Genomic DNA, 19146 nt, shown 5'->3' with positions numbered 1-19146 from the left:
TGGTTCGCAGCCCATTTTAAAAATACTAGGTCCGGTCCAGATAAGCCCTTAGTTGGTAAAAGGAGACTAAATATGTTTAAAAAAAGACATATATACAAAAAACATATACATAAAAATTGATTTTTCTTAAAATATTTTAATATATATATATATATATATATATATATATATATATATATATATATATATAGAGAGAGAGAGAGAGAGAGAGAGAGAGAGAGACTGGGGATTGGTCACAGAATTCATTTTTATCATATATTGTATCATTAATATAGTTCGTGTAAGATAGACTCTAATTATAAAAACATTAAAAAAAACAGTTTGTAACGTCCAATAAAGTAATAGAGCTTTCTGGAAGAGTTTGACGCATTTAGCGATATTAACAATCGGTTTTCTGCCATAAAAAAGTTACAATAATCATTCATAAACAGTAACTGGATCAAAATATTCAAGCTGTACTCCACAAAACTATTTAAGTTTGACTCTGATGAAGAAGAATGTTCAACAGAGAATTTTAAAAATAAATTTGCTATATAACAATCAGATAAGTACATAAAAATATTAACACCCGATCTCTAAAAGATCCTGTAATCTTAGAATTCCATTTATCGAATAAGTTTATAAATTTTATAGACCAAATATAACATATGAATTGATTGAAAGTGTTGATCTGTGTGATTTTTTATATATTTTTTTAAAATTTAATATACTGTTATATAATTAATACTTACTTACTTATATAATTAATACTTATATAATTATACTTACTTTTGATACTTTATTGACAATAAGACAATCTAAGTATGCATATCTAAAGTATATGCAACTAAGCATAAAAACAACAGGCGGGCGTTGAAACTAACTCAAATAACTTTATTTATAAAATCATATAGTATTGTGATTTAAAACTCCTTTACAAGATACTTTTAATTTGTAATGTATATATACATGTATATCTTCAATTATTTGACATATGCAACCAAACTTACGTTAGTTTCATAATAATACAAAGTATATGTTAATTCAATATAATAAATTTACACTTTTAGCCGGCTTGGTGGCGCAGTGGTAAAGGCGACAAGACGGTTCTCCTACTGTTGCGATAGCTGCTGTTTCGAATCCTGCTGGGGCTTGTCGTAAATTTATGTTTGTGATTGTTTAATATTTGTGATTGTACTAGGCAAGAATGTAAAGTCCGACAATGAAAATGATCCCAGTCAGGCCACTAATCAGACTGGGTAATATCGGATGTCATCTGGGATGTGATATCTAAAGTTGGTCAGTCGCCAGTCTGTAGGTTTAATGCCGAGGACCGTGGTTCGCAGCCCATTTTAAAAACACTAGGTCCGGTCCAGATAAACCAATACAATAAATAAAAAGTTACTAAAATCATTCATAAACAGTAACTGGATCAAAATATTCAAGCTGTACTCCACAAAACTATTTAAGTTTGACTTTGATGAAGAAGAATGTTCAACAGAGACTTTTCAAAATAAATTTGCTATATAACAATCAGATTAGTACATAAAAATATTAACATCCGATCTCTAAAAGATCCAGTAATCTTAGAATTCCATTTATGGAATAAATTTATAAATTTTATAGACCAAATATAACATATGAATTGATTGAAAGAGTTGATCTGTGATTTTTTATATATATTTTTTAAATCTAATATACTGTTATACAGATTCCTTCAATCCTAGATGTATTATACTCAAGTCGCAAGCTCAGTACTACGTGGAGGAAGATTAAATATAATAGATATAAAAAAATCCATAAAATATTAGAACAAATAATATATTAATATCGTAATAACTAATAAGTTAGCGGCAGTGTCTAAACCACATAATTAATTATATACATGTTAAGTACTTTTTACTACTTGTCCACTTCGTTGCATACCGTCACTCGGCTTTAGAAATATAAACGGGATCCCCCACTTTTATCAAGCCAGACTTTCTGACCTCACAGTTGATTCCCATGGTCGGAAGGCTGCTCGGACCATTGCTCATACGATACCTAGAAAATATAGTATATTTAGAAGCAATAAAGACTGAGATTGGATTACTTACTTCTCTAAGGTTTTCAACGGTTCCCTATCTGAACTCCTCGATGCGTTCTCTGGATTAACCGTGGTCATTATGCAACTAAAACAGCCATCAATAAAAAATGTTCCGCGCTGGAGTACCAGTGGTCCTTACCGAGTACATTCCTTGACATTTCTCAACACTACATCGCCGATTTTGATCCATTCCCAGTTATCCTCCGCATAGGCTTCCAACTGGGCACCATCCACCACGACATTTGGTCGAAAATTGTCGACAGATACGGACGATCCTCCAATTCTCTGGTTCAGATCGCGAATAGATGCTTGACTCAGAAGAAGAACAGCAGTTAGATCGGAATAGAGTCCCTGGCAATTAACAGAAATATTCGTTATAATTTTATCTGTTTACAGCAACTATTTAAAAGTGTTTGAAATGTTAACGTGTGAGCTTGCGAAAAGAGAAGCTAAGACTAGGCATTGTATTTAATGTATTGTGTTTAATTCTGATTACGTCTACATATATTGACGCTTTCTTTGGACAGGTTTGCACAATAAACATATTCCTCTTGATAATAAATAAAAAAAAATTACCAAAATATTAACAAATAACGGATTATGTTGTAAATGTCATTGGTATTGGAGGTTGCAGCAATGCAGTGAATTCAAGTAGATTAATTCTGAATAGTAATGCAGCAAAAGAACACATGGGCTGAAAAGTCCCGGGCGTAACAAAGAACACGCGTTTTTTTTTTTCAAAATTGGCTTTGTAACCTCCAAAAGCCACACAATGCAATAATCAAAATGGAGAAAGAGATTAAGCGACACAACTTACATAGGTTTGTATATATTGAATAAAAAGTGTACAAATAACTGATTCAATGTTTGTTCTTATAATTTATTGTGTAATTCTCCTAGATGCAGATTGTATAATGCTTATTTTCTTTGTTTTGTTAATTTGTCTGCTACGTGTTACATGACACACGACATATAGACAAGTCCCACGTCTGTGATAAGTATAAGCACAAATGTTTTTTTAAGTTTTTTAAATACTATTCTAGTATTTTTCCTTTTATTCTTGTATTATTTGTTCTATGTAAACTTTATTCTCTTTTCTTCTTATGTTTTACTTCTGTTTCCTAATCCTCAGTATTTGGAGTTGGGTGGATTGTGCTAATGTTATCCTCAGTTTCTTTCATGTATATCAAATTAGCTCTTCATAATGGTTTTTTTGTTTATCTGGTAAATTCAATTAGTGTTTACCATGAATTTTACTATAACACCTCTTTAGAAATTAATTTCCAATATTATGAGTATTCAAGCCATTTTTTTTCTAGCGCTTTCACATACTGGAATGAGTTGTATTTTTAAAAATCTATTGCAGATTTTATTTTCCAGTGTAAATTGGCATATAATATTTATTTTAGAAGGTATTTTAGAGATTTTATATTCAATTGTTAAAAATACATATTATTTTTTCATGTAATTAATAAAAGTGTAGTAAAACTTATCAGCAACAAATTAAATTAATCAGTTGATAATGGTTTCTAAAAATAAATAAATATTATATATATATATATATATAGATATTATGAATTCTTGAGCGTTGAATAATTTTGTTAATTGATTATTTTTAGAAAACTCTTTGTTGAGACGGCTGACAAAAATGTATTGAAAGTATTATCTGATGTTGATATCTTTGTCATGACCGTAATAGTAACAAGAACTTAATCATTACCGTTGAATAATTTGTGAGGTTCACATAATAATCCAAGATGGTCTTGTGAGTCTTGGTGATGTCTCTTCGAGTACTGGCATCATGAAAACCTAATCTCAGTCCTACATCCTTCTCCAGTATGTAACGGGAGAACCAGGAGGCTGCCTCGTCTCCACAATCAATAGCAGTGATCTCTTCCCCCTTATGCAACCTACGGAGAAACCATTATGTAGTAACAAAAATGATCAATTATCGTAACTGACGGGAGGGAAGGGCTAAAATGAAAATAATGAACAAATGACTGTCGCGTACGTACCTTACAAGGGTTTTGGATTTGTCGTCGCTTTCAGGTATTTTTACGTAAAGCGTCCGCATGGTGGGTGCGTCCACGGCCAGGTACTGGTCGTCATGAACCGATACATCGATCAGCACCATCTTAGGGTACGTCCTGGCGGTACGGAACTCATTGTCGCTCTCCGAGTAGACCACCAGACACCTGAAAGTCGCACTGACCGATTACTTAGTGATATATTTAGTACAAATTCTTATTTACATGGTGGATCATCTGTTGAATTCTTTTTGGTAATTATTTTTTAATCAAGGAAATACGAATTTTCTGGTGTGGAAAATTGTGCTAGTTAAATAGCTTGTTTAGCAGCAGAAGCAGCTGGTTTCTCATTGCCCATTGATTCTGGTTCTATTCCACGAGTATTTCAATGAATGTTAATGTTCCTTACAAACAAGAAGTACTGTTTTTAACACATTTCTGACCAGTGACCCAAAATCCAAAATGATTGAAAACAGAAAGCGCATAAAAGATAAATTGATTCGTGCCTGGTGCGCTATTTTGCATCATTTTGTGGGAACTAATGTTGATTTGAGTCAAAATAATTTAACAGTCTACAAAAAATCAGTTACCTTGTCTCCATAAGGCACTCAATGTTGAGTAATATTGTAATCATACACTTCCTCACGCCCAAATCTGCTTATATATAACACATACAAGGTAAATTCAAAAAGTGAAACCCTGGAGGCTTTCTTTGGTGTTGATGTAGAGGAGACATTCAAAAGTAATCGTGCCGGGTTCGTTGGCGCAGTGGTCAGCGCGACAGGATGGTCCTCCTACTCTTGCGATTCGCGGCTTCGAATCCTGCTAGGGCATGAACGTACTTTATGGTTGTGATTGTAATTTTAAATGTTTTTATAGGCAACAGTGGAAAATCCGACAAGGAATAACCATCCCAGTCACGCCAGTAACAAAGCTGGGTAAGACCGGATGTCTTCTGGGATGGTCTCTAAGTTAATCGCTGGCCAGTCGGTAGGCTTAATGTCGAGAACTGTGGTTCGGGACCCACGTTAAACCGTTACAAATAAACCCTCGTTGGTAAAAAGGATACTTTAATAATAAAAAGTACTCGGCGTATTTTACTCTTTTCAGAAGAGTGCATTTTCAGAATGTATTTATAACTTTCGTGATTCATTGCGACGCAAGTAACCCCATTTGTAGTAAACGAAAACTTGTCATTTCTGTCATGATTATATTTTTGGGCATTTTGCGCCTTTGATTCAAGCTTTCCTCGTCAAACATAATATTAACGTCGATCATCAGATTCCCTGCTCACTCAACATGGTTTCGTGCGATTTTTTTTTTCAATGAATGTCGCTAAAAATAACTCAACAAGAACTCCCCGCACCATCAAGGAGGCTACTTTGATTGAGATTTTCCTATTCATTACACGTGTGTTTAGGCAACTGAAAAATCTTTTTTGAACACACCCACTCATATCTGTCAATGTCAAATGCGGTAACTTTGACAACGTCGAAACAATACATAAAAAATAGATCAATAGATGGTCCACCCTATATTTTATATACAAACAAAAATAAATATATGTGAAAAAGTATAAAAAGTATTAAAGCCAAATAAAATAATTTTGAGAAGTTAGTGTTAGGAAAAGGAACTTCCTACTCCAACCCAGAAAATATCTGGGGATAAGCAGTCGCTATTTGTACATCAGGTGAAATAAAATCTAAGTATTTCTATGAATAAACAGAAGAAAAATTGAGAGCTTTAGTTCTTTAGTTGAGAGTTTTATTCTCATGGTTTTCAAAATTGATGCGTTTCAATTAATACCAAATAAGTTGCTTTTGCCAATCTAATGGACTTAAAATGTATAGTCCTTCTAATAAAACACCCAATTCACGTCATAGATTGTGTCGAATACGCTGCCAAATGTATTTGTAAAAATTTAAAATTCGTTTTAAAAAAATATGTGAAATGTTACCGTAGTTAAAATGAGACACAATGCTGTCTGACGAGTCGGAATATACTGGTCAACCCTGTTGCCAAATATCTACAAAATTCTTCAAAATATAGTGATAATATTTAGAGGTTATGAACGGACAAACGTTTTAAACCAAAAATCCAGTTTGATGAGGCAACATTGCGACGTTCTGACGTCATACATTTTGATAACGCACATTGGTTGTTTTATTGGAGTCCTATAATAATAAGAGTAAAATAATAAAACACGACATTAAATATAGTTTATTGAAAGTTTAGTTATATATGCGTCATCGAAATTTGAGACGTCAAAACGTCGCAATGCTACCGCATCAATTCTGACTTTTAGTTCAGTTTGTATATAACATACAACAAAATTCTAATCTAAATAAAATAATTGAACAAAAATGTTATCAAATATACGTTATTTTAACACCTAAAAACTACAGTTAATTATGCAGCCGCAATAGTTTATAGGTTAGAGTTGTAACCTCTTATCACTATTGCTTTTAAGAATTTTGCATACGTCTGATAACTGGACGACTTTGACAGGCTCATTCGTTTACGTGTTCGAACTAATCAGATAGCATTGTGTCTCTTTTTGATTAGAATAAAATGAGAAGGAAAATATTGTCTGATTATAAAACGAATTTACAAATAGCGGTAGGCAATACATTAAACATCTTGATAGACTATAGACTATATAGTCCTTACATTAAAACAGAAAATACACGTCATCAAATTGTATAATGCAACGTTACCGCACCAAATTTAAGTTTTCGTTTATTTTGACTCTGACAACAAAATACTAATGTAAATAAAATAATGAAACAAAAATAACGTTATAAAATATATTTTAACATTATAGTACATCTAATGCATATTTATTGAAGGACTTATTGAAGGAAACGTCAGTTAAGTAAACACCCATAATAGTTTGTAGGTTAGAGTTGTTTTATTATATTTACATTGACATATGACAATGGTGTCGACCAGTACCAACACAAATCGAATTTTATAGACTGATTTGGTTATATGTTCGGACGCATCAGACCTCATTGGGTCTCTTTTTAGCCACAGTAATGCTAGTCAATAAAATGAGAAAGAAAAATGTTCCGAGTTTAAAAGGAATTTTATCGTTTTTACGTTCGATGGTGTTGATGATGTACATTGACTGTTTTATTGGAAGGGCTATATTTTATAGACTGACGTCTAGTTTGAAGACTTCTTTGATCGCACTTATAGGATTAATTAATTAACTGTAGCCCTAATTTATTTATATTGACCCATTAAACAAAACGAGATACACTCATACAAGGATACTTTTAAATAAATGTTTGATACTTCACCTATCTCTCAACTGGAACACCGTTTCATCCTCCTTGGTCTGCCTTAATCCGAATTCCGTCGCCTCGGCTTGGTTTAGTTCGATGCGATGACCGCTCTTTAGGGGATAAAGGTTCAGCCTGGTGAGTTTACCCACTTCTTCCCATCGCCATGGGATTATCAATATTTCCTTCTTTTTATTCCGGTAGAAGTACACGCCTAGGGCCGCCAACACCGACGCCAGGGACACCACGGTTAATTTCAGACCGAGGCCCATCGTTTATCAGGTATGTTCCTGCAAAATCAAAAGCAAATACTCAAATATTGTATTAAATATATAATCCTTAATAAAGAAAGAGAATATATATAACATGTCGTGTTTTATATGAAGCGTTAAAACTAAAACTAGCGTCTGTCTGAACTGTCGCCAATCTCTATGTTAAACACATATCATAAAATATCCGAATAATTAAAAAACTCCTGTCTTTTTTCTTATGTTTAAAAATTGACATACACCATTTTTATCTACATAAAGGATTTAGTTTTGTAAATACGATGACGCGTTTACGATACCATGGTGTTTATGCAAGATTTAAGATCCACCTTTTATGTAATAATCCAATTTGCACTTTATTTGATAGTATTGGTGCGAAATAACTTTAGAACTGCACTGATGGGCCAAAAACAAATGAAGCATGTCTTGATATACTAGTTTTTAATTTTCATTTATGCGCTTATCATACTTCTTTAAATAATTTCTCTACATTATGCGTACAGTTATTTATTAAACTTTAGTGCCTACTAAATAATATATTATTTTATTAAGTAATATATCTTACCCTTTAGTATAAAAACGTCTTTTATACGCACCCGGGATTCTATTTCGCTATCACTCTAGAGCACATGATCCGTGTTGCACCGCTTCTGGTCTACAGAACCCCATGCATCAAGTTTTTTTTTTCGACACGAATTTGTTGTCTCCGCTATAAACCGGCATCAACCTATTAGTGTCTTTTAATAACGACAAGGATAGAATATTTTGTTAAACAATATATATTTAAAGTCTGGTTCACAATAGATCACGATTCCTGCGGTAGGTTATCATTTGAAAATTTGAAACGTTAATTTTATGGTTCATAAATATTATCCAATGCTATATCGTAATATTGACTGTAACCTTCATGGTGTACATGTTTTGGTAAATTACTGACCTGATTTAAAAATTATCCGGTCAAGTTTAATCATTTATGTTTTGTTTTTTAATAATATTATTTATTATTTCATCTCTGTCTATCGAAACTATCTCTAGTCTGCGTGCGAGAGAGATAAAAACAACCGTTTTGACATTTCCGAGATGACATAACACATATGTCTTTCAATCGATTATGGACGTTTTTAGCAAGGAAGTTTTAATCACACTATGCTAGTTAAAAGTTCAAAATCATCTACAAGGAAGTGGTTAAAACGCGGTGCTTTTTTCTTAATTGCTGCAGAGGGTGTTTCATTTCTTGGATCTTATTTTGTGTGGTATAAAGTGAACACTGATCGTGGTGAGTCACGTCTTTTTACCATTATGGTTTTAATTTTAGCCGAAAAAGGTGCAAGATGTGTGGGATGTCAATGTCACCAGCAGGCATTTGTTTTATGAACGACCAAAAAAAGAAAATTTCCAGTATATTTTTAGCTAATTCTTGTGTAAGCATTCCTTTTCTTTTTTAGAATCCAGAAAATATCTCAGAGATAATTACCCGGCCTTGTTGGAACTATACTATAAAGCAGGTGAAATAATCGATAAAAATTCGCAAGTAAGACATATAGATTATCGTTATTGGAATGCCAAAGAATAGGTATGTTTATATATGTTTGTATTGTTTTTTCTCATATCTATTTTTTTCAGTTTTAATGGCTAGGGTAGCAAAATCAATATTTTGGCTAGCAGCTTTCACAGGCTTAGGTTATGGTTTATTAGGACTTACAAAAACACCAGAAGAAATTAAGAAAATTAGTAGGGTATGTATGGGAGACATTTTTTATTAGTTATAACAATATTTACAAGATTTTTATTATAATACATGTTTATTATATACTGTATACCTTTGCTGTGTATTCATTAAAATTTTCTTATATTAAGAGTTTTCATATATCCTATCAATAATTATTCAGTTAATTATAATTTATTTTCATTTCAGGATCTGCCTGGTGCAGAAAAGGACCCCAGGAATATCTATAAAGAGAAACAGAAATTTATAAATACCTTAGAAGCAGCTGCTAAGTCTGAGAAACCGTTTTATTTGCTAACCAAGGAGGAAATTGAAGCCACCATTAGACGATAGATAAAAAACATAATTTTTTAATTACAATTTAGTCATTTAGTATCCTGTAGTAAATCAGTAGATTTTTTAATAAAACACAAAAAATGGAACTAATAAGTGAAGGAGTCGACAAGATTAGTATATTAAAGTCAAGGGAAATTGAGCGGAAACTAAACTTGCAACGTAAGCAGGAAACAAAGAGGTCTGGTTTGGCTGAGAATGAGCAGCTGGAGTTCTTTGAAAGGACCTTCAATGAGAAACAGAACTTTATTGAAAACCTGATCAAGAAATCCTTAAGCATTCCCAAGAATGATTTGCCTGATCACTTTAACACAATTTCCAAAGAGGTCTTGTTGCTGCAAAAGTATGTAGCGGCTTCGAATTTATTTTTGCGCAACTATTTTCTTCAGAAATGTCAAAATATCATACAGGAATTGAGTGTCCGGGCTCGCGATTTGGAAAACGAACTAATGCCGAAGAAAAAATTTGGGTTTAAGAAGAAAGCTAAAGGAAAGGAGAGTGAGAAGACAGAGCGAGATGTGGTGGATGGCGTTCGCTTGTCTAATGGAGGAATATCATCTGGTTCGAATCATTTGGAGAAAAAGAGTCCGACGATAGAGTGTGGTTTTTATAAAAGAACACACGAGGTGTTGAGCTTGAGCGGCGTGGAGATTTACAAGAAAGATGTATCGCTGGAAAAACTCACCAGTTGCGTCGTTTATTTAAAAGGGATGCCCAGTACTTTACACCTGAATTACTTAACAGATTGCAAGATCTTTACTGGACCTATTTCGACTTCAATCTTCGCTGAGAATTGCCAGAACTGCACCTTCGTTATCGCCTGTCAACAATTGAGACTGCACTCATCCAGAAACATCGACATCTATCTACATGTAACCAGTCGAGCTATTATGGAAGACTGCACCGAGATATCGATAGCACCATATAACTGGCTCTACGAAAATATCGACGAACACTTTGCTGAATCCGGACTGGACAGGTTGGTCAACAATTGGCGATCGATTGACGATTTTAATTGGCTGAATATGGAAAAACGCTCACCCAATTGGCGTGAGATGGATCAGGAATATCGCGTTCGGGAGTGGACTTGAGGGCACCGCTATTTTTTTTCTTTAGGTTTCATATTAATTTTTATAAAGTGCTTTGTATATATAATTTAGCATTTTTTGAATAAAAATATTGTTTTGATGCTCGTCTATAATTTTATATAACAGTGGGTACAAAGTAGTTACTACTTTTAGTTCATTTTTTTATTTAGCGGACTGTCAGTTTAAAATGTTTATGATATTCAAACGCATTAAGAATGTTCCTGTACAAAAGATATTAAAAGTTTTCAATACCCCAAAGTTCTATCGATATATCGATCAAGTACTTTGAAACATCGTATGTAATTTCTATTTAACTAGCCTATAATAAAATAATAGATTAATAGAGTAGCTTTTAGTAACTTAAACATTAAAATCTAGCTATTCTGAGCAATTGCGCTAATAGGAGATTTAACCATAGGTCTTTTGCTAATTGTTTTCATAAGTGGTGATATAGACATATTTCATTTGATATGTCGGCCAAAATTGCCATAGATTGTTACTTTATCTTGATAATAACAACTCTGAACATATTCCAGCTGAGCATCTGCTTGAGCCATTATCACCAATTATGAAAACAAATGATCTATCGATGATATATCTTTCTAATATATCGATGTTTCGTGAAATATCGATATGTATTCCAGCACTCCCACAAGAGACAGTGCCTTTTAATATTTGAGTTTTTGCTGGAAGTATACAATCTATTATACTTAATTAATATAAAAAATAATTTAAAATAAACCACTACTAACAACTAATAGGGAAGGAAAATCTAAATAAAATGAATAACTGTAGCTTGTTACACCGTTAAGAAGAACTAACCTCATTGTCGATTATTTAAATTCTAGTCAAATTCTGACGTTTTTTATTTTTCAGTAAATTTAAGTTTATTTTCCTTTAAAAATCGGATTTGTTCTATCATAATTTCTTTGCGATTTTTGTGTGCAAGTGTTCTATTAAATTTAAGCAGGTTCGTTTATTCATATCTTGCATCATGCTGGGAGAAAAAAGTGTTTATATTTACTTTTTGGCAATTGTTCTTAGTTATTTCGAATGCATGGCTTGGAAAGTAACTAGTTTCAATTTCAGCAGAGCCATGGCTTGGAGATCTCACGGAAGGAGTAACAGTGAGATGATTCGCAATCTTAGAGGTAGTGGCGCTTAAAATTTGCCATAATTATTATATTTCTTCCATTTTTTATATATAGCAAATGGTATAATCAAGTCTGATGAAGTGGAGCAAGCTATGATGGCTGTGGACAGAAGTAATTATTGTAAAAATAATCCATTTCTGGATTCTCCACAAAGTATAGGCTATGGTGTTACTATAAGTGCCCCTCATATGCATGCACATGCTTTGGAACTACTCAAAGATCAACTCATCAATGGCACTAGAGCTTTGGATGTTGGGTCAGGTAGTGGATACCTAACCAGCTGCATGGCTAGCTTATTGGGACCTGCTGGGTGAGTTTCACAGGCAAGTTTGATACTGAGAAAGGGACATGTAGCTTTCTAGCAAAGCCATTGGTATAGACCATATTCCAGAGTTAACTGAGATGGCTAGGCAAAATATCATGAGAGATAATCCGGAGCTGTTGAATTCTGGGAAGGTATTATTGGTAACTGGGGATGGCAGACAGGGATATAGCGAATCAGGTCCTTATGATGCCATACATGTGGGTGCTGCAGCTTCAACCCTACCGCAACCACTGGTGGATCAATTGAAGGTAAGGATTCATGTTTGATGGTATCATTTGTGTTATTATTGTACCACTCAAGAGGTGAACTTTCATAGGTTGGTGGCAGACTAATCATACCAGTAGGTCCAGCAGGAGGGGACCAACAACTAGAGCAAATAGACAAATTATCTGATGGTTCCGTTAGTCGTCGTGTTCTAATGGGTGTAGTGTATGTACCACTAACAGATAAAGACAGCCAATGGCCAAGATCTTATTGACAAATAGGTAGTTGGCTTCTCTATGGATTTCTAATAATTTCCACATTCATGCTGTGTTTCAACTACCTTCATCCATGAATGAGGGATAGAAGGGAAAAAAGGACAGAAATTTAGTATTATATCACATTGCAATTCAAGTAACAGGATTTATTCTTTGTCTTTTCATTGAGAACTATACTCATATAATATGCTACTTTAGAACTATCAACATATTATTTTAGGTTAGAAAATACATACATTCTTTTTATTTTGATCACAGCCAATCAAGATGATTAAAAGGCACTGGAATGATATTAGCTTCTTTTTTAAATGAATTGTTAAATAATTTATTGCTTAATAAAAATATTGATTATTATTTATATGGTTTTATTGTTCTGGCATAGTGTGTAGAATGTAGAGTTCATGAAACAGTAATCAACATTTCTTAAATTTGATATTGTAGAAGTAAAGTTCTACAAACTTAATCTTTGATAACAATAACATGACTACGACTGAGATGTTGAATATCCAACATCTTGAGAAGATTAAATTTTCTATTACAATAACGTAGAACAACGTTATTCTGCATACAACTGCATTTGAAACGGCATAAAATAAAACAATGCGTCTTAAAATTATAATGCGATATTTGGTAATAGTAAGCATCAGGACTGAACAGCAAGATAAAATTGTCATATGCGACAAAAAATTGATTGATTATTAGAACTCTAGATAATCAAACATAGTAAATCTGCAGGAGCAATACAATTTCACACGAAAAATGATTTTTTATATTAATCACAATTTGGTAGACCACCTTATATTAAATTTGGAAGTTCGTACGAGGTGGTTTAAAATTGACTTTTCATTTTATCGGTATTGTAAGTTATAGTTTTTTGTTTAGTAAGCCATGAAAAAACGCTTTGCAGAAAAGGTTTGAAACAGCATCTTCAGCCAAGTCGTTGGGTAGCCATTTTCCCTCTTTTTGGATCTTGGATATGTAAACGTCTGGAAACAGTTGATTGAGAGTTGGAGGTAGGTCTTTGTCCAGTATTATTGTTTTTTGATCGTCCAGACCATTCCTTAGTCCAAATACTACAATTGGGAACATGGCCGAACAGCATTACAAGTTTTTAAACTTCACAGATTTCAGTAACAAATTTCTTCAAATTAAGCAATGAAAGTAATGAATGTCGAAAAAATAATTTTTAATGATCCATGACACATTGATTACTGGGATAATTAAATAATAAGAGAAAGACGATATGTTTTAAAAAATCTTTTATTTATAAAAATATATATTTATATGTACACACGAAATACTTGCGCAGGAAATAAATTACTGCAGGTAGTAAAGTTCTTTGGTTGCTTTGTATTAATTTATGTTATAGTTAGGCGGCGTAAAACAACCATTTTGTACTTGACAAAATAATCCTATACAATGTCTCCCCAAGTAACAAATACATAAAAAAAGAAAATAAAAACAACAGGAGAGAAACGATGGAAACAAAAAAGTTTACGTACGCGCACTGGAGATCACTGGGTTATTGGTTTCATCTTAGATGATTATACGTACAATCTGTGTCTTTACAGGTACCATTCACTTCGTAGGGGCACATCTCGGTGTAGGGATCTAAATTTTGCGGTCTAAAAAACGTAGAGGTGTTGTTTTGGGCGATCATATTATCGTTTCATCTTTAATTGCCTTCTAATCGCATACCTGTGAGTCGTTCAGGAAAACCAACTTACTTGCTTTGTGAATCCAATGGAGATACGTATCGGGAACTGGACTGGGTTGTTTCCTTGGCGGTGGGCTGTGTTTCTTGCTTTTCTGAGGGGATGGCTTTAGGTTGCGGTCTCAATTCACTTTTTATGGGTTGAATGTTGCAAGCAACATTTACAGCGGGTGTTATACTAACGGCACTACTGGAAGCACGAGCTGGTGCCACTTTCTTTGTTATGGGGCCTTTGATCGGCGTGGAGGTCACTCTTTGTACAACGCTACAACATATATATCCCTAACATAAGATAGAATAGCCTAACCGTTACCGTTTAAAATAGTTTTACACTCTTTGCATCACTTGAGGTTGACAGATCGCGCTGTCAACGAAAGACGCGTTCAGTTTCCATAAACGCTGTGGTTCGGCTTACCCGCGATCGATCCGTTGTTTCTTGGCCACCAGCTCCTTGATGCAATTTGTCAGGTTCTTCTGTCCTTCTTGCTGAAGACGCCTTGCTTTGGTCAGTTGCTCCAGAATATTCTTTATTTCTTGGTTGGACCGTTTCTGCTCTTTGGTCAGATCGTGTATTTTTTTAATTAGCGGCCGTAGCAGCTTGTATTTCTCCTCAACCTGCAATCTTTTTTGATGGGCACTTTTAACATCGTCAATTTGGAAATGGCCATCAGACGGTCTAAGATTTCTCGGAAATTTATAGGAATCGGAAATCAACGCGGTTGTATGGAATAGAATGTTCAATAAGTATTGTGCTCGATGAAAGATTCGTAGATATATTTTTTTGGATGTGTTTGAATTTCAAAGGGTTAGTATTCATTGCTCGGCTTAAAATAAATGTACTATACATATTAATCGCAATATCAATCGTAAATCCCAAATTAAGATTTCTTTTGTTTTATTCTAAAAATCTTTTAAAAAATCAGTAGACTCGTCAATCTTGAAAATATGTATAGATCTTGGCATTTGTCAAAACTTGCCTGTTTAAGACTGAAGGATGTTCCGGAATGTTTTAAGGTTGTTCAAATAATTATGCTTAAAAACCTGACAAATCGGACCATACAGGCCTATTTCGCTGCTATCTGTGATATTAAGATTATTTGAGAAACTGCTGTTAAAACGTATTAAATCATTTATTCATCATTCAATCAACCAAGTGCACATAGTAACATCGGTTGTTGGAATGGCATTCGAAGAAAAGAAATAGTGCTCTGCAACAGTCCTGGTCTTACAAGACTCACAAGCTCTTGACCGGGTATGGCATTTGGGATTAATATAGAAAATTAGCAAAATGATACAACGAAATTTTTGTCAACTGCCGGAATCATATCTTTTCGAATGAAAATTTACAGTCTCACATAAAGAGGCATTCTCAACGCTCAAATATATTTCGCCTGAAGATCTCCAGGGTAGTGTTTTAGGGCCACTCCCGTATCTAGTCTAATCACAAACGAAACAGTACTTGGAACATTTGCTTACGACACAGTGATATATAAATCTGCTTCAGGCTGTAGAAAAAGTACAAGTAGCAGTCAACGATATCTACAAATGGACTAGAGATGGGAAAGATGATATGATGGGAAGATGAGATGGTAGTTACAAAGAGATTGATTTATCAGTCAATCATAAAGCCAATTTGAACTTATGAGGTGCAATAAAACTAGTAATTCAAAGCAGCCAAAATAATGTTTTACGATTAATAACCAATGCTTATTGCTACGTCACCAACGCAGAGCTGCACGATATGATGTGATCCAAGATTTCGCCTTGAAACATGAAATAAGGTTGCTAAATCAAAGCAACGTGGCAGCGATACAACACGAACTTGTATAGTGCATAAGTGTTATTCTTAACTTTAACTTAAGTAGTTTAATAATAAATATGAGAACTTAACACTGCCTAATAACCCAAAAAACATCCGAATGCGACATTAAAATAGACATTATAAATATCCATATACCATGGATGATAATTAGGTTTATCATTATGAATTTGAATGAAGATACACGATTAAAGGATAATTTACCACTTTGATTTAGAATCGAGTTGCTTGATAATTAGCTGGATTGAAAATTTTCGGACGAAAGGCCTGATACACAAGATCTTACAATAGAATGAAACTATGTTTTATAAAGACAACGTACTATCCGACACAGATCAAAAATCGCAAAAAATCAACTAATCAAAGTATACCAAACCAATACCAATAGGGCCAAATTTAACTAACTCTAAGCTCGGTGCTTTTTTCGAATCTCAAAAAAGCGCCTGAGACGTTAGAGATGGAATTTATACATCAAAATACACGAATAAGTATAGTGAAGTTTCGAGAAATTATATTGAATAATAAAATGTTTCCAATTATAAAATAGTATCGTGCTACAAAACTTATTGAACAGTCTCAAAACGATAACATTTTAGAAAACTAACAAGATTAATCAGTTATAAGGGTTGGTTCCCATTTGGTATTAGACCGCCTATGCCTTGCCCATCGAATTTCGCTGATTGCTATTCAAAATAATAAGCAAAACAGCAATGATAAAGGGACAATGAGTAGAGACCGTTTTTTAGAAGAACTCGATTTAAGTGAGTACTTTGGGACACATTTAACTATGTATACATTCCCATCAGAAAAGCTCAAGTAAATCGATGAAAGTAAATCGAGCAAGCATTAAAAAAAAAGAAAAAAAAAAAAAAGAAAGCAATCTGTAAATGTACCTGCCGTCCTGTAAACTGAATTGAACTTCTTTCAGCGTCTTCTGAAGCAAGGGCGTGCTCGTTTTATCGTCGAGTTTAGGGGGTGACTTTACCGGTTCGTTTCTTCCTGGAAGACTTTGCGTTCCTACAATTCCACCACCTAGTGGCCTGTTGGCAAGAAATTTAGCTTTGTTTTGCCGCAATTTTGCGGTAGCAATCGTCGATACGGTCGATAACTTGTTGAATGTAGTTTTACTTGTAGTTACAATAGGTTTGTTAGCTTCATTTCCCCTGACTGAAGTTTTTCGGAGTCTGGGCCTTTTTAATTCTGCCTTGCGGATCATAAGAAGCAGGTTTCTGTACTCTTTTTGTTTTTCTTCTGGCAAACACTCCAACGTCGACTTGTTTAAAGTTGTTTTCGGCGTTTGTTTTGGAATGGCACCATTAGTCTTTATTGGTTTGGTCTGAACCTTCGCCTGGAGCTCAACTTTAGCCCTCTGTTCTTTCAGGAATTTGTCTACACTGTTCTCAATCTGGCTGGATTGTTTTTCACCATTTTGAGGCTTGTTTAATGCTTTAACAATATTTTCTTGACAGTCTGTATCTGATGAGTCTGAATCCACATGAATGATGAGGGGTTTCACAGTTGACACAATTGGGATCACAGGTTTTTGTACATTATTCACTTTAAAATTACTTAAAGTCACATTACTAGACCTAACTTGGGTTAGTGTAGCTTTGTTTTCTGTATTTTCTGGTGGAACTTTTACTTGAATGGGTTGAGTTTTTGTTTTGGTTATTTTTTTTGACATCGAGGCTAAGAGGAGAGCACGCAAAACATCCTCATCATCTTCTTCAGGGGAAACTGGGTCTTTACTGACATCCTTTCCCTTGGCTGATGAAAATTTTTCTACACACACTTCTGTTTTTAGTGGGCACGCTGGCTCATCCACTCCACCATTATTAACACTGTTCTCTTTGTTCTCATCTTTCTTTTTATTTTTACGCTTACCAAATTTATTATTTATAGCTGTTTGTAGTGCTTCTATTCGTAATTGTCTCAATTCAATGTCATGGTCATCATCTTTATTAGGCTCAATAGCTGAAGGGCTACTAGATATACAAGGCTCAATGGCAGGGGGGTTATCAGAATCACTGGATATACCAACCATTGAGTTTGATTCTTTAACCAGATTTATGGAATTCTGGTCAGAATCTGAGGCCAGACTCTGTATCATGGGTTGGAGACGTGTAAGAAGGCTATTTTTATTCGCTTCTTCCGCATCAACGCGTATGGCGGCTTTCAGTTGGTTTTTTAAAATACTATTTTGACCGTTATCGTCGTCGCTTGAATCCGAAGCCGCACTATCACGTTTACATCTCTTTCGATGTCGCGTATGTCTCCTATTGGAGCTTTTACGTCGTTTTCGCACAATTGGTATAGTTAGTTCATCTTGATCTGTGATGCTGCTTAAAGACAAAGCGTGTAAGTGATCTCTACGAGAAAGGGACTTACCATTTGTCGGGGTGAAAAAGGTAGAATCATCGGATATATCCTCTAAATCGTCTGAGACGATTTCACCCTCTTCAGGTCCTTCGTCGTGGACCATTCTTTTACCTTCCGGAGGTTGCATCGCGCCTCCTTTACAACAATTTTTTTATTCGCAGCAAAATCACATTCATCAAGAAAATCGATTGACTCTAGTGTCAGTTGTCATTATGCTGTCATTCTTCGTCCCGCTTTCATGACCAAGCATAACAGTTCCAGTAAAATAATATATTTTTGTATAATAGTAACCTTAATATCATAACTCATCAAAAAGTTATATATGAATATGGTATATATTTACTTTCAATAGTATAATTTTTTATTAATTTATTCATTTAAAAATATTTTTTTTAATGACAATTTATATGTATTTCTGGTTGCTGCATCATGATTTAACTGGTTGTCGTTATAAGTAAAAAATTAAAAGTAAGAGAAAATA

General features: G+C 34.0%; 4 protein-coding genes and 1 long non-coding RNA gene across 15 annotated transcripts; 3 read left to right on the top strand and 2 right to left on the bottom strand.

The window, feature by feature from the left end:
* Positions 1-1784: 1784 nt before the first annotated feature.
* Positions 1785-8654, bottom strand: LOC143191456 (mitochondrial amidoxime reducing component 2). Of its 4 annotated transcripts, XM_076396534.1 has the most exons (8): positions 8586-8654; positions 8245-8357; positions 7398-7669; positions 4081-4272; positions 3786-3975; positions 2205-2416; positions 2076-2150; positions 1785-2022 (listed from the first exon to the last, which is right to left on the bottom strand). In XM_076396534.1, the coding sequence occupies exons 3-8, from the start codon at positions 7649-7651 to the stop codon at positions 1908-1910; spliced, it is 1038 nt and encodes a 345-aa protein (XP_076252649.1). In that variant the 5' UTR covers positions 7652-7669; positions 8245-8357; positions 8586-8654; the 3' UTR covers positions 1785-1907. The 4 variants fall into 4 exon arrangements, with proteins under 4 accessions (XP_076252649.1, XP_076252651.1, XP_076252648.1 ...); XM_076396536.1 differs by lacking the exon at positions 8586-8654 and having other exon boundaries at positions 4081-4260; positions 8245-8374; XM_076396533.1 differs by lacking the exon at positions 8586-8654 and having other exon boundaries at positions 8214-8354.
* An 81-nt stretch (positions 8655-8735) lies between these two features.
* On the top strand, positions 8736-9040 carry LOC143191460 (uncharacterized). The gene is made up of 2 exons (XR_013004510.1): positions 8736-8901; positions 8964-9040. It is a non-coding gene; the product is annotated as an uncharacterized LOC143191460 (long non-coding RNA).
* A 227-nt stretch (positions 9041-9267) lies between these two features.
* Positions 9268-10895, top strand: TBCC (Tubulin-binding cofactor C). Its single transcript, XM_076396539.1, has 2 exons — positions 9268-9384; positions 9564-10895. Exon 2 carries the CDS (start codon positions 9791-9793, stop codon positions 10796-10798), a length of 1008 nt encoding a protein of 335 aa, XP_076252654.1. The 5' UTR covers positions 9268-9384; positions 9564-9790; the 3' UTR covers positions 10799-10895.
* A 546-nt stretch (positions 10896-11441) lies between these two features.
* On the top strand, positions 11442-13107 carry Pcmt (Protein-L-isoaspartate (D-aspartate) O-methyltransferase). 6 transcript variants are annotated; one of them, XM_076396544.1, is made up of 5 exons: positions 11442-11487; positions 11885-11946; positions 12004-12259; positions 12312-12522; positions 12591-13107. In XM_076396544.1, the coding sequence occupies exons 2-5, from the start codon at positions 11892-11894 to the stop codon at positions 12750-12752; spliced, it is 684 nt and encodes a 227-aa protein (XP_076252659.1). In that variant the 5' UTR covers positions 11442-11487; positions 11885-11891; the 3' UTR covers positions 12753-13107. The 6 variants fall into 6 exon arrangements, with proteins under 6 accessions (XP_076252659.1, XP_076252660.1, XP_076252657.1 ...); XM_076396545.1 differs by having other exon boundaries at positions 11456-11487; positions 11888-11946; XM_076396542.1 differs by lacking the exon at positions 11442-11487 and adding an exon at positions 11602-11765.
* An 890-nt stretch (positions 13108-13997) lies between these two features.
* LOC143191453 (uncharacterized) lies at positions 13998-18886 on the bottom strand. Of its 3 annotated transcripts, XM_076396530.1 has the most exons (5): positions 18675-18868; positions 17180-18625; positions 14883-15089; positions 14481-14732; positions 13998-14378 (listed from the first exon to the last, which is right to left on the bottom strand). In XM_076396530.1, exons 2-5 carry the CDS (start codon positions 18394-18396, stop codon positions 14285-14287), a joined length of 1770 nt encoding a protein of 589 aa, XP_076252645.1. In that variant the 5' UTR covers positions 18397-18625; positions 18675-18868; the 3' UTR covers positions 13998-14284. The 3 variants fall into 3 exon arrangements, 2 of the variants coding, with proteins under 2 accessions (XP_076252645.1, XP_076252644.1); XM_076396529.1 differs by having other exon boundaries at positions 17180-18883; XR_013004509.1 differs by lacking the exon at positions 13998-14378 and having other exon boundaries at positions 14602-14732; positions 14799-15089; positions 17180-18886.
* Positions 18887-19146: the final 260 nt, after the last annotated feature.

Source organism: Rhynchophorus ferrugineus, unplaced genomic scaffold, assembly GCF_030347505.1.
Source record: "Rhynchophorus ferrugineus isolate W39M unplaced genomic scaffold, kcgeb_rfMv2 rfM2, whole genome shotgun sequence".
Lineage (NCBI taxonomy): Eukaryota > Metazoa > Arthropoda > Insecta > Coleoptera > Curculionidae > Rhynchophorus > Rhynchophorus ferrugineus.
This window is presented reverse-complemented; position numbering and strand designations above follow the sequence as displayed.